The 14,727-nt window shown below is 37.3% G+C and overlaps 1 protein-coding gene across 2 annotated transcripts in view; it reads left to right on the top strand.

Moving 5' to 3' along the window:
* LOC124605656 (dynein heavy chain, cytoplasmic) overlaps positions 1-14,727 on the top strand; it is a 232,432-nt gene that overhangs the window by 62,372 nt on the left and 155,333 nt on the right. For both annotated transcript variants that reach the window (XM_047137483.1, XM_047137482.1), the window contains 8 exons: positions 3,562-3,633; positions 3,792-4,055; positions 5,694-5,837; positions 9,433-9,699; positions 9,913-10,034; positions 12,800-12,983; positions 13,118-13,231; positions 13,316-13,462. In XM_047137483.1, the coding sequence (XP_046993439.1) occupies positions 3,562-3,633; positions 3,792-4,055; positions 5,694-5,837; positions 9,433-9,699; positions 9,913-10,034; positions 12,800-12,983; positions 13,118-13,231; positions 13,316-13,462 (1,314 nt within the window). The remainder of the gene's footprint in view (positions 1-3,561; positions 3,634-3,791; positions 4,056-5,693; positions 5,838-9,432; positions 9,700-9,912; positions 10,035-12,799; positions 12,984-13,117; positions 13,232-13,315; positions 13,463-14,727) is intronic.

Genomic DNA, 14,727 nt, shown 5'->3' with positions numbered 1-14,727 from the left:
GATTTTGACAGAAATAGATTCCCCACAGGTCAGGTGTGCCACAGCCGAGGGCTGCCCATGGCTGCACCTCCTTTCTGCTTGTAAGATTGGCCCCCGTACATGCAATAAACTGAAGTCAGTATATGCCTGAATAGGTCCAACGGAGTATTGTCAGATTCCTCCGCAGTCAGTTCCAGTGGGTCTCTCAGTGGCACCTTGCTAAACAGGGATACCACATCAAAACGGTCCGCAGCTCGTGGTCTTTGGGCTAGTGTTGCTGCCTCTGAATCACGGGGTCCCAGATTCGATTCCTGGTTGGGGATGTTCTATGTCCGGGGACTGGATCTTTGTGTTGTCCTCATCATTTCATCACCATCATTTGTGAGAGTGACGAGATTGGATTGCGAAAAGAAAATGGACTCTGTAAAAATTTGGACTTCGTACGGGTGTGATGGCCGTGCTGTTGAGCACCCCACAAACCAATTCTCATAATCACACCAAAACTGACCATTGTCACATTCTGTGATGTGTAGTTGCTTGAGACTACAAAAAATCCTCAGAGTTGTGGATGTGATGAATACACATATGGGGAGAAAAAGTTTCTTCCAGAACTTTGTCGTCGGCTACATTGATTCACCATTGTTGCTGACAGTTGGGCATAGTGGCATGCTCTCTGTGTCTACTTTTGGCAGCTTATTTAGTCTAGGTGAAACTGAGTCTCTATCGTAGTTGTTTCATGGGTTGTGGGGCATATCCATTTTCTTAAAGAGATCCCTGATGGTCTTGTCCTTTTGTAAGGTCACATTCCAAAGGCTCCTATGCAGGATCCTCCAGAAGTTGACACACTTCCTAATGATAATCAGCCTGCTACAAAATGGCTGCAGTTCCCTTTGTAAGCTGGCAAAGCCTCTCATCACTTGATGTTCGATTTTGGATGCATTGTCTTGACGAGTACGCCCCACGTCTCCCAGCAAATTTCTTCCGCTACATTTGATTGAAGTGTGTTGGCTAGTTGGTCCACTGTACTGATGAAACTGAAAATATCCACATTTCTGGGAGATGTTGCAAAATTGAAGCTCCTGCTGAGTACCTTTCAAAGTGGTGTCATTAAACACTTGCCACTTAGGTTCCAGGTGTGTAAATGGCCATGGGGAGGGAGAGGAGGCTGTAGGTATAAATACTGGGCCTATTCCACTCTATGCCCAGTCTCAGGTAGCACGTGATGAAGGTAAGTAGCCACGTTATTGAAATATTGTGCATGAACGGCACTGATATCCAGCTGAATACGCAACACCTCAAGGTGTCTGTATCCACATTTATACTTGCCAAATCATTGTGATGTTGGAGGCTGAAGGTACCGGTTATTGGAACATTGCATTTCACACCTCTAATGATGTATGTGTCAGAGTGCCTCGCCTAATAATGGTAATACAATTTTTTTTTCTATTTTCGGTGCTGTAGTTTATTATGGTCATTCTGATGAAGAGATCAATTATGTTAACGGTTGCCATGAACCCATTGTATGTTACTAGAGAAATTTTTTACGCTATTTATATAAAATATGGTAAGTTGTACTTCACTCAAAACAGTTCATACCCTTTTTTTCAGTGTCAAAGTCTGTTGATGAAGTTATTAATGATTTTGTAATGTTGTTGCTGCATATGACGTATTTTAAAAATGACTACATCAGAATGGCATTCATAAAATTCCTTTGAGATTGGATTGCAAGAGGTGGTACGGGATTGATGTTTTATGAGATCTTCGACCTAATCTTTCTTCATGATTGATATGAAGAACTATCTTAAGTGGTGGTGGGGAGGGCATGGAGGCAGTTTTTGATGGGTATGGCAGTTGTACAGACAGAGTTATGTGAATGGAATGTTTGAGTGGCTGACTCTGCCCTACCCCATATTCTGCCTCGTGTCTCTACCTGATGCCTGATTAAGCAGCAGCACTGAGGCTAGGCACTCCCAATAAATGTATAATGGTAGTCTTTTTACAACTAAGAAATTTTCCTATCCCTCAATCTTTTGGACAGTGACCTTTTTAAATTGTATGCTTGCAACAGTACTAACAGTTAATGTGCTTTTACAAATTGTCTTCAGCAAAGCTACATTAATTCATTGGCTGTATAGATATTGAGTTTGTGTTCTCATATTAATTACTTACCTTTGATTCTACTTAACAATGAAGCATGAAACAATGATAAGATTGATACTTATGGTAATTAATATGTTGCATAATTTTTGATTGTGCAAATGTCTTCTAAGCCATTGGACTACCATGCAGACAAAGCAGCTTTGTCACTTTTCTAAGCTCAGTTTGTTGCATTTTCTGAAAAGCACATAAATGAAGAAAGGCAACCAGTTCGTTTTCGCTGATAAATAAGAGATTCATAAAATAATAAAACAGCACAGAGTTGTTATAAGCTTTTGAATTACTTCTCTTTGGTTACTCTCTCTCTCTCTCTCTCTCTCTCTCTCTCTCTCTCTCTCTCTCTCTCTCTCTGTGTGTGTGTGTGTGTGTGTGTGTGTGTGTGTGTGTGTGTGTGTGTGTTCAAGCGCAGTAACTTTAAAGTTAGTAATGACAATCCACTGTTAAATGTTTCTATTCACCACAAATGTCAGTAACAAGTGAGTGGTTGCTTCCCTGCACTTTGTTTCCATCCTGGAAGTTTCAAATTGTAACAAGTGGAAAGCCATATTTTTGTAACAACAGGAATGCTTGGTATTGCATATTGCTTTCTTTAGACATGCAGGAACTTTACTTATGCTGCAGTGGTTAAAATATTTGGTATCCTTTATAGAAATGCTATTACATTCAGCAACTGCTTAGGTAATTCCCTGCCAATAATTAGTCAGTTGGTTACTGCCATTGGAAATAATGAAATAAACTTCCAGCAATTGTTGGTTTAGTGATAACTTGTTTATCATTGGTTTGTAGCAGGTATTTTTTAAGAATGTAATGCTTATAGTGTTTGCAGGACTAGACAAATTATTATGATCACTGAATGCAGAAATTGTGACCAGTCCAAACATAATACTTCTGTTATGAATTTTTCATGTTTTTTTTACACTTCAGTCAGGATAAATTATTTCGTTTTCCTTTATTGTAAACTTGTTCACATATCTTGAAATTGGTGAATCTGTAACTAATTGCTGTATTATATGTATTTAGCTTCAGTTTCTGTCTTCAGTGTTTGAAGTTGATGTTAAGATCAATATTTTGAAAGACTTAGAAATGTCACGTGCTTACAAAAACAAGTGTTTAGCTGCTTTGTATTTGAAGCATGTTTTTAGGTATTTTTATCTTTTCATTGGTTGTAATATGTGTTTTTATGTAGTAAGCTGAAGCTGTACTCTCACTTTGATTGAGAATCTGAATGTAAATTTAATTTGTGACTGTTTCTGCACAGAAACATTTCTGCAGTTTTCCTTAATTTCATTTTTTTTATAATTTGAATCATTATGTGGGAAAATTTAGAACTGAGATATTTGTCCTTTGTAGATTTTCAGTGATTCTAATTTCTTTGTCACATTTAATTGGGTTGCAGTGTATACAGCATTCTGTGGGTTGTTTCAGATTGAAGACAAAGCCAGCATTATACCTTTGGTTGCAGGTATGAGGAAAGAAGTTCAGTCACTGATTGCAGAGGTGAGAACTGGGTTTTTTTCTTTTCTTCTTTACATATATACTACTACTACTACTACTACTACTACTACTACTACTACTACTACTACTACTATTACATTGTAGATGAAAAATGAAATTGTTATAAATTTATGCTAATGTGTGGACTGATTACATTGTAGGGTATTGGATTAGTCTGGGATAGTTACAAGCTGGATCCATATGTACAGCGCTTAGCGGAAGTTGTGGTTAGTTTCCAAGAAAAAGTAGAAGATCTGCTGTTCGTTGAGGAACAGCTGGATGTGGATGTCCGTTCCCTTGAAACTTGTCCATATTCGGCTAATACCTTTGCAGACATTCTTGGAAAGATACAACATGCTGTTGATGATCTCAGTTTACGCCAATACTCCAACCTTCATATTTGGGTCAACAGGTTGGATGAAGAGGTTAGTTCAGTCTTCAGATATTATATTATTTCGTATTCAAGATCTTTTTGTGTATTGTATTTTATTTTTTAAATGGGGTTTTATATTTAGGCAAAGGATTAACAATCTGCTCAAATCAGATGAATCAGTGGTAAGGATTGTCAGAGTAGTGTATCTAACATTGTGGTATCATAATTGGGCATAAGCGCTGAAAAGCATTCAAACCTGTTGCTAAGTACTGAAAGCATGAAACATAACATGTACTATGTAGTGCTTAATGAATTTTTTCCACTTTTTAAGCAAATATGTAAACAGTGCAAGATATTATATAGTAATAAATGAGACGAAGGTGGCCACTCATTCAGATTGGTTATTAATGAAACAGATGTTCCACGATGACTAGATGAAAGTTAAGACATATTTGTTGATGACTGAATATAGTTAAGAATGCTTGTTGACTTAAAGAACTGCTTTGTGTCGTCAAGTTGAAGTTCCTTGATATATGCTGATAATAAATAATTTTGAAGCTGAAGGTACCTTTTGTTACACAGTTGAAAAGACACTTTGTCATTTTCTGTATTATTCAATGGAATTCTCTCATTTGCTACTAATTATTGTCTTGGTTCTCAGGCTGAACATAACTTGGAACTCCCAAGGGCACCCAATGAGTTGGGGGGGGGGGGGGGGGGGAGGCACAGCCATGATTAGGTCCTTTTTACATTTGTTGTAACATCTGTAAGGAAGATAATACCCAAAATAAAACTAAAACCATATAAAAATAGAAAATATTACTGTGAAATAGCAGGTGCAGATACACAAAAGGTGACATAAACGGCAGCTTTTGGTGCCAGTAGTTTTTTTTTACCAGCAAAAGAGAAGAGAGATGTAGTAAGCAAGACTGTTTAGGAATTAATTAGGAAGTCTGTTAGAACCAATAATGGAGGGGAGGAAGATAATGAAAAGAAAACACACAAGTGGCTTTTGCCATCAGTATGCAGGAGGACAAAAAATGTTAGTTACTGCAGGAGGGAGGACAAAAAATGTTAGTTACTGCAGGAGGGAGGACAAAAAATGTTAGTTACTGCAGGAGGGAGGACAAAAAATGATCCTTAATTCAGGAGGGAGGACAAAAAATGATCCTTAATTCAGGAGGGAGGACAAAAAATGATCCTTAATTCAGGAGGGAGGACAAAAAATGATCCTTAATTCAGGAGGGAGGACAAAAAATGATCCTTAATTCAGGAGGGAGGACAAAAAATGATCCTTAATTCAGGAGGGAGGACAAAAAATGATCCTTAATTCAGGAGGGAGGACAAAAAATGATCCTTAATTCAGGAGGGAGGACAAAAAAATGATCCTTAACACGTAGTTCCAATTGTTCAACATTTGTGTCAAAAGTTGTATGTTATCATGTGCGGAAATGTTTACATGGTGCTCTGAGATATACTCTGATATTTTGGCTCTTGAGTGTGTGTTAAGAGGTTGATACCTGGAACAGTTGTAGCTAGTGGAAAGGAAAAGTATTGTGTATCTCTGTGTGTGGGCTAAAGAAGTAATTACACTGGAGCTAATTAGTAATTTTTTTGTAAGATATCATAAGTTTTCATGAAAGTGTAATTAGGTGCGTTTTTGATGTAGCTTTTCTTCCTTTAATTTTAGGTAGAGAAGAACTTGGCAGCTCGATTGCAGGCTGGGATACAAGCTTGGACCAATGCACTAAATGGTAAAAAGAAGGAGATTGACCACAGCATGGATACAGATGCCCCAGCACAGCCTACACACAAGCCTGGAGGAGATCCACAGGTAGGGAAATGTTCTGCGTTATGTTCGGTATACAGTTTGTGGAACAAGTTTTTGTTCACCATTGCTAATTTCCTCAGGCTGAATTTTATTGCAGTACACCACCGGAATTAACCATCACTTTTATCGTGTATCTTCAGATGCCGTGTCGGCTGCAACTTCTGTGCTAGCTTAAATATCGTTTAAGAAATGAAGTTCTGCCAAATGATATTGAATTCTTCTTTGATAAGTGTGTGTATATAGTTCTTTCCAATACAGCACTGTATCACTCAATATATTATTCATTTACAAAACTTCCTCTCCGATGATGCTTGTCTGTCCAAATTGTACCTCTCAATACATAGCTGTCATACTAAGTAAAAGAAGTCATTTATTTTGGCAATGCAGACAACATGGTCTCCTCTTCCATGCTTCCAGCACAATTCCTAGGTGGGACAATAGTGGTATCTAGTAAACTGCTGAATCAGCAAGTGCTGTAACTCACAGAAAGACTGCTGTCGTCACCCTGTCTGGCATATGTATGGTGTCCATCCTGCATGCATGTGCATGCCCCCTCCCCCCTTCCCCCTGCCCCCTCCCCACGCCCTCCCCTCCCCTTCCCCCCCTCCCCCCCCCCCCCCCCCCCCCCCCCCACACACACACACACAAAATTCCTCCCTTGGTATGAGAGTTGAAACAGACTTCTATTAACACAAAAATGATTTCCAGTGGTCATAATCACCATTTGTTGGTGATTTAGCCATTTGTCAACAGGTCTTTTTCCTTGAAGTGATTTGTTACACCACAATACTAACTACAGTAAACTGTCAAGTTTATACATTTTCATAACATTTTCTGTGTGTCAGTACACTAATTAAAGCTGTTCATCTATAACAACGGATTCTCTATTCCATTGTTTTTGTGCATTTTAACATTTTTCTTAGCCTATGGTAGAGATTTTGCATATTACCTGAAACGCTTAAATGTCATTTGTAATTAATTGAAATAACTTTTAAGGATTCAGATTGAGTAGACCAGTAACCTACTTGCTGAAGCCTGTGTCTGAAACTTGTAATGAGTTTTGTAAGCCGTACAGCATACCATTTACTGACACAAGTAGTTTCTTTTGCATCAGAATACAAAGTTAAATTATTTGAACGGAGCAACAGGGTAAGTATCACCTTTCTTTGCATGGAGAGTATTTTGTATTGCTATGAAAATAGCAGTGCTCTTTTTAAAAGAAAATTTGAAAAAGCGCACATAAAGCTGTGCTGTTTCTTAAGAATACAGGGTACTTTTCTGGCTCAATATTATGCAAAAATCAACACATTTCTTTCAGGCACTGTTTATTATGTATATGTTAACAGATTTTTTGTTGATATCAGGTAATGCAACACACTTTTCCTGAATTCTGAAAAATAAAACTTGCAGGAAATTGCAAATGAAGATACGAGTCCAATTAAACTGTGCCTCAGAACATTCCAGAAGCATATTTTTCATCCTGCTGCATTTCTTCATCTTCAAGCTTCATCTTGCCATTCCTTTTAGCACTTCTTGCTTCTTTGGTAACTTGAAGAGCGAATCTTTCAGCTTCACGCACCTGTTGTCTGCCATGCGCAAGCAGTTGATCTTCCATATTAGAGCCCCATTTTATGACAAAATTTCTCAGGGCCTCCAGCCTTCCTATTACTCCATCATTGAAACATATCCCTGCTTCTAGGACACCAACTTTTAATGTATTAAGTCCTACAAAAACATTCTTGGGTAATCTTTCTAGTATGCAATGGTTGAAACTTTCATTTGTATTCTGAGTGCCCAATGAAGACATTTACTAAGCAGAACAAGGTCACTCAGGTATCTGAAAATTGGTTTTATTTCATTCATAACAGGATTTGGAAGAGAATGCTTATGATGGTATATTTGACAATTTTCTTTTGGTTTTTGGTAACCACACCAAGAATCTGCTCCTTTAGGGCAAAGTCCGTGAACAGGGTGGTCATTACAGTTTTGTTATCAAGGTATCACCATAAATATTGAACTCATTAATTTTATTGAAAGCTTTAGTCACCATTGCCTAGGTACTTTGTGTATCTGTCGTTATTAAAGCTCACCAACCTCTGAAATGTTTTTAGAGCTCCATCACATTCCATACCTCCAGTGTAACCATCATAATTCTTGGAACACAGATGTTCAATAGTCCTTCAGTGTTACCATGACATGTGTGGCAGTATTTAGATAAGCACTTAACATCAACAACTTTTCCATTCTCCAGAGAAGTAGCACTGACTACACCATCCAAGGAACGATGTCCTTGACGTTACCATGTCCTATCAAGTGCAACATCGATGTTTGTGGTTCCACTAATATTTACAGGTTTTTCTACTGCACGTTTTGTAGATGCTTTGGACACAACCATCAAGGCACATAAAAGTATTGTTATGTACTTGCTGAAACAACTAGGAGGAGGAGGAGGAGGAGGAAGGTCCATCAAACCACAAAACGTTTGAACAGCCTTTTTTCCTTTTCCTATTGCATGCATTGCATACACTAACTTCAGATTCACATCATATGAATTGTGCACAATGTTCGAAGTCATTTTCGAGGTAGATTTATTGCAGGATCTACACAGAACAACTAATTTTGACGCTAAACCCTTCCTGCTACTTTGTTGTTCAGTCATTTCCAGACAACCTACACCATCACAGTGTTTACATTTAGCCAATTCCTTTATCAAAGAAGATAAGATGCCCACATAAACAGCAACAAATCCACTACAAACAGTGTCATTGTTAACACAAATATTTGAATCACCAGGAGGCGTGCCGTGTGGGAGTTTCTTCCCTGAAGAACTGATACAGAAGTTACTTTCAGCATTGTGGCTTGCTTTGTTTGTGAACTGGTTACCACGGAATTTCCTTTTATTGAATTTCTTGATGTGTGGCATAGTTCGTATTTATTGCACACTAAAGGATGTGTACTTCCAGAAATATATGTAGCACTTGGGCAACAAACATTCAGTAACACATGAACAAACTGCTTCAGCGAAACAAAAGCAAATACTAACAAAGATAATCATTTACAGACACTAGCAACCTGCACTGTTACCAGCATATACAATGTATCATACTTATAGTTGCTGGAAACAAAGTTCACAATTCTTTTCGGAATAATACTGGTTTCTTTAACAGAAATAAAGGGGGCATGGCGGCATACACGACCATAACTTTAAAATTTGACATTTTTCATTTGGAACCCTATAATGTATATATCAAAGTAATCAGAAAAGACTATAAAACTTAACAAAATCATAAAAAATTTTCATTTTTTTAACCATTTATAAGTATCCCGTACCCTTAAAGGTGAGATGGATTTGACAGAGTGATGGAGAAAACATTAAATGTTTGTTTGGAAAAGTAAAATACTTAAATGAAAGTGTCAGTTACACTTTGAAGTTTTATAAATTCATATAAATAGAAGAGCCTTCAAAGGTTGTGCAGTATGGTTTATATTTTGGTAATGTGCAGCTGTAGCTATGTCGCTGTATATGTTAAAACAGAAGATGTAACAACTCTTCTGTATTTGCAGATTTCAGAATATTAATATGGTATTTGCATTTCAGATTCAAGTAATGGTGCATGAAGTGAGAATCACAAATCAGATCATGTATCTGTATCCGAGTATAGAAGAAGCTCGTTTTCAAATAATGCAACAGTTGTTTGCATGGCAAGCTATAGTGACTTCACAGACAAGATTACAAAGCTCCAGGTATCAAGTTGCTCTTGACCGCCCATCTTCACCAACATATCGCAACCTTCTCACAAAATTGCCCCAGGGTTGTAATGTACTTGAGTCAGCATATGATGCTATTGAAAACAAGATTAAGGAGGTGAGTGACCTCTGAAGAGTATCTTTCTATAGAACTGAAAATCCGAGATAGAATTGTAAATACGATTAAATATGCATGGGATTGCAAATGAGTGTTTTGTCTTCTTGTGTAAGAGCTGCCTTCAAAAATATTTTTTAAACTTTTTCAGTAATTCTTTTTACTCATGTTCAGTGACAGTACATATCATACTGAAATATGTTTTTCTGCTAATAGGTACAAAAGTATGTTGGAGAGTGGCTTTGCTTCCAGTCATTGTGGGACCTACAGTCAGATAATCTCTATGGAAAGCTCGGAGAAAATATTGATCTTTGGATGAAGTGTCTACATGATATAAAGTGAGTATATTGCCATCTTAGTCTTCTTCTTATGACATCTGCTAAGGATTTGAGCAAGGCATGTCAACATGTTTGACAACTCACAGTGGAACAGAGTTTATATTTACTCAGTCAATTAGTAGCCTCTTTTGTAATTAGTTGAGGTCTGATTGGAGGAGGAAAAAGGATGCAAAGATGGAACCCATCTTCTGGAGATAGGTGTGTAGCTGCAGCAGATGCAAAGTACAGATGTCTCTGCTGGGCAAACATTAAGATATTAGGAAGCTATAGATAACAGTGAATTATTTGTTTTCTTGTGTTTTGGATTCTACTGTCAATGTCTACAATACAGTCTGTTCCTCTCCTCCTTTGCCTACTGTCCTGAGGTCCTTGTGGCAATTAGAGTACCTCAAATTGATAGGGTGTCAGTATAAGGCCACTGTAATGAAACTTACTTGCAACACTTCTCTTTATGTACAAAATTGATATTTATAACCATTAAAAGTTAGTTAGCTTATCAAGTAACTTATCATGGTTACAACTTACTTGATAAGTCAACAAATGGAATCAATGACTTGGTAAATTTGGCCTCCGACTGAATATCAAGAAGACAGAGTACATGGAGTGTTTTATTGAAACTGGTGGAACAAAGTCAGTGGAGAAGACCTGCAGAAATTGGAGCAATTCAAATATCTTGGCTGACTCATATGCAGTGGATGGCGAAAGTCTACTGGATGTCCGCTGCCTTGTTAACACCAGCTGGATGAAATGGCACCAGGTGACTGGCATGCTGTGTGATTGCCATATGCCTCTATGCCTTAAGTCAAAGCTTTATGGGACAGTAGTATTTCCAATTGTACTTTATGGGTCAGAGTGTCGGCCAATGACAATGAAGCATGAGCGTGCTCAGCAGATGATGGAAATGCATATGCTCTTACGGTCCCTTGGGCTTACCTGATTTGACTATGCAACAAACGTCAACGTTAGACTGTGACTTGGGTTTACACCAATCTCGGACAAACTATGGGAATGCAGGTTCAGATGATAGACATGTAATGCTTACTAAAGCAGACTCGGTGTCAAAAAACAGCTATGCACCTAGACATAAATGACCGATGACCTTGTGGCAGGCCCAAGACCCAATAGATGGACTGTATATAGAAGAATACGGAATTAATCAATGCCACCTACGAAGATGCCCTTAACAGACCCAAATGGAGGCAGATGTGTCAACGAGCAGACCCTGCTTAGCATGGGAAAAATGCTAAGAAGAAGAAGAAGAAGAAGAAGAAGAAGAAGAAGAAAAGTTACTTGATTCACTCACAAAGCAAAATGATAAGTTACTCTCTGTGTCAGTCATTTCTCACACTCTGTCACTTCCTGCCAGTTCATTGCACAAATAATTATTTGCATTTATGTCCATGCTCTGTGCTGTAGTTTCCAATACATTACAAAAACATCTGCCTCATGAGTTCTTTGTTACTTTGTTATGTGTAACTCTGTTCTGTGACATAGTGCAATAGGCTGAATATTCCGTTGCCTTTTGTGTGGTATTGCAATCTTTTGAGTCCTCCATTTAATGTGCTGACTATGTTTTAACTTGGTGTTTGAGTGAATACCAAGGGATTTCACATATAATATCTCATTTAGTGTGTCACCAGTATAGTCTGATTAAAATTACTTTTTAACTGACACGTTAAGCTTTGAAACAGAATACTTCTGATGAGAGCTTTGAATGTCACGAATGAAGCGTTTGATTCTGACAATGTGCCGTCACAAAACATTGGTTCACTTGGGGTACACCTACATGACATCAGATGATCCGTATGACACAAATATAATTTAGCAAATGGAATGCTGAGCCCTGCTAACAGTCTGTTCACTCTGTGTTGACCGCATTGGGAAGCCATACAGTATGGTCACAGCTGGTTGACCAAGGTCTTAGCTGTTGTGCAGCTCAAGACCATTGTGACAATGCTATAGTGCATGTGACAAGTGTCAACTTTCAGTTTTTATTGGACTTTCTTTAAAATCATTTATGCTCTGTGTATTCTCATACTCAGATTGTGATCTTATATAATACATCATGCAAGACATCTTTGGCCTTTTCATTTTGGCCCTTATTTCTTCATCACACATTTCCACCAGTGTCAGTTAAATCATTTTCTGCATTTTTAATTGCTCTTATATTTAGCACATACATCCCAATTCTTTTATCTTCACAGTCCATAATCCTGAATTCATGTTTTTTTAACTAGTGATCTCCATCATTTTTACTAGATCCCCAATAAAGATCTGACTTTTATAGTGTTACCTCTGTTACATAGTCCTTACAGCAGTCGGGCAAAATTTAATTAAATATGAGAAAATTTTGAAGAAATTTACAGGTCAAGGGAAAGAGTGATATTTCTTGGGTCATATATTTGGAAGTGTAATTTTTACTTGCACTGTTTTGTTAATATCACAACAAATGTACTAGTAGATATTGCTTGGTAGCTGGCAACAAATAAGAGTTATTTACTGAATATGAGTTGCTTATCTCAAATGATGTAATTAGGAATGGGATCGTTTGCTTTCTTCTGTGTATGATCACCTTGAACTGCTCTCTGGTATTGAGATTGATGATATCATCTGGTTTGTCATTTTCACAAGCTTACTTGTTGCTATCCTCTGTGTTTACTGTACTCCTGTGGGCACAGTGTTATAAACAGATTCCTCCTGTGAATCAGACAGTCCATGATTTAATCATGTACGCACCAAATGTTACTAAAAGAACTTGCTTTCAGGAAATCACGAACTACGTTTGACACATCAGATACACGCCGGGAATTTGGTCCAATTGTGATTGATTATGCCAAGGTACAAAGCAAAGTATCACTCAAGTATGACTCTTGGCACAAGGAGACACTTGCTAAATTTGGTTCTCTGCTAGGAAATGAAATGGCTCAATTTCATTCCCAAGTTTCTAAGGTATTTACATGAATTACTTTTTTTCTTCTTAGAGTATTCATTTCAGTCTGCTGTACTGTTTCACACAGTGTTAATAGTAAGTGAATTTTTTTGGAAAATATTTTTTTAATTAAAATGATTTTTTTAAAAATCAGTCTCGCAGTGAACTAGAGCAACAGAGTATTGAAGCAGCAAGCACATCTGATGCAGTCACTTTCATAACATACGTGCAAAGTCTAAAGAGAAAGATGAAGGCCTGGGAAAAACAGGTACATAAAAATTATTTACTTATTTCATCATTAATTTTTGTGTTGTAAAGAAATGCAGAATAATTACGTATCGCACACTTTCAGGTGGATGTGTACAGTGAAGGACAGTTAATCTTGGAGAGGCAGCGATTTCAGTTCCCAAGTTCTTGGCTACATGTTGACAACATTGTAGGCGAATGGAGTGCTTTTAATGAAATAATAAAGCGCAAGGATTCATCAATACAGTCACAGGTTTGTGCTTAAATAAAATCTCCTTAGCTGTGATATACAGTACTACCCATAAGTTTAAAACTGTTCGGTTTTATTTTAATTAAAATAGTAATCTTAGAAATGTATTGATCTAGAATAGTATGTGTTTGTGGCAGTATATTAACTCATTATGCAGGTAAAGAAATTTTCTGTATTTTGATTATTATGGTTAAATTTAAATTTCATAAAACTGATTCTAAGAAACAAATTTTGTGTTAGCATATTTGTGGTTAGCTTTACTAATGAAATAGTAAGAAGATAGCTGAAATGTTGTGGGATAAGCAGTACAAATGGTTAAGGGAAAGTCTCAGAGGTGGTAATCATTGTATAATACTGCACTGAAGTAAAGCATTACTCATAAAATTAGGACATTATTGATGTTGTGAACAGTATGGTGAGTTTCCTAAATTTAATTGAGAATGCATGTTTTCCTTTCAAATTTCACTAATGATTAGCATAGTTTTGGCAACTTTTCTAGAAATAATCGTTGTCCTTGTAGAGAGTTTAGTATCCCCACCAGTGAATGTACATTAGGCAACAGATGAGTAGGTGTGGATCTCGCGAATAGTAGTGAGAAAAGCTATCATGGATGCTGCACATTGAGTGTCGTGTGGGCAGAACCATTGACTTGTGTATGTTGGCAGTGTAGGCTGGCTTGTGGGCTCTTAGAGTGAGATTGACTTACAGAGACGTGGCTTTCATATTGTGCCTTGCTCTTGGTTCTGCACATCAGTTGTTTTGATGATTTTCCTTGGTAACTTTTTGTGCTTTTTCTCCAAGGATCTCTAAGTGGCGTTTGGAATATCTGCTCTCCCATAGATTGACCTATATATTGAGTGTTTCCTCTTCCCCAGAGCAGCTTCTGGTATGAGCACACATCATTGGTTAGAGTAGTGACATTTATGCCAACATAATGGTTTTGTGGCATTGTCGTGCCTCAGCAGATACAAAAGTGACTTTTGTGAACGGCAGATTACATTATGTTTGAAATTGTTTCAGAAAATGTTTGTTGTAAAAATGTTTGTGTAAATAACTATTTTACTATGATTTACAAGAGTAATTAGTCTGTTTCACATAAAATTTGAACAATATGTTTTCTGTGGAGTGTTAAATTGTGTAACGAACTGTCCTTTTTGTGTTTCTTGAGAATTGTTGGCTATTTCCTCATCTTTTCATTGACAGAAGAATTAACTTGTTGCACTTTTACAAAAAGTGTATTGAAACAAGTATTGATTATGATGACAAAT

This window comes from Schistocerca americana, chromosome 3 (genome assembly GCF_021461395.2).
Source record: "Schistocerca americana isolate TAMUIC-IGC-003095 chromosome 3, iqSchAmer2.1, whole genome shotgun sequence".
NCBI classification, from domain to species: Eukaryota; Metazoa; Arthropoda; class Insecta; order Orthoptera; family Acrididae; genus Schistocerca; species Schistocerca americana.
Note: the sequence above shows the minus strand (reverse complement) of the source record. Positions and strands in the feature narration are given on the sequence as shown.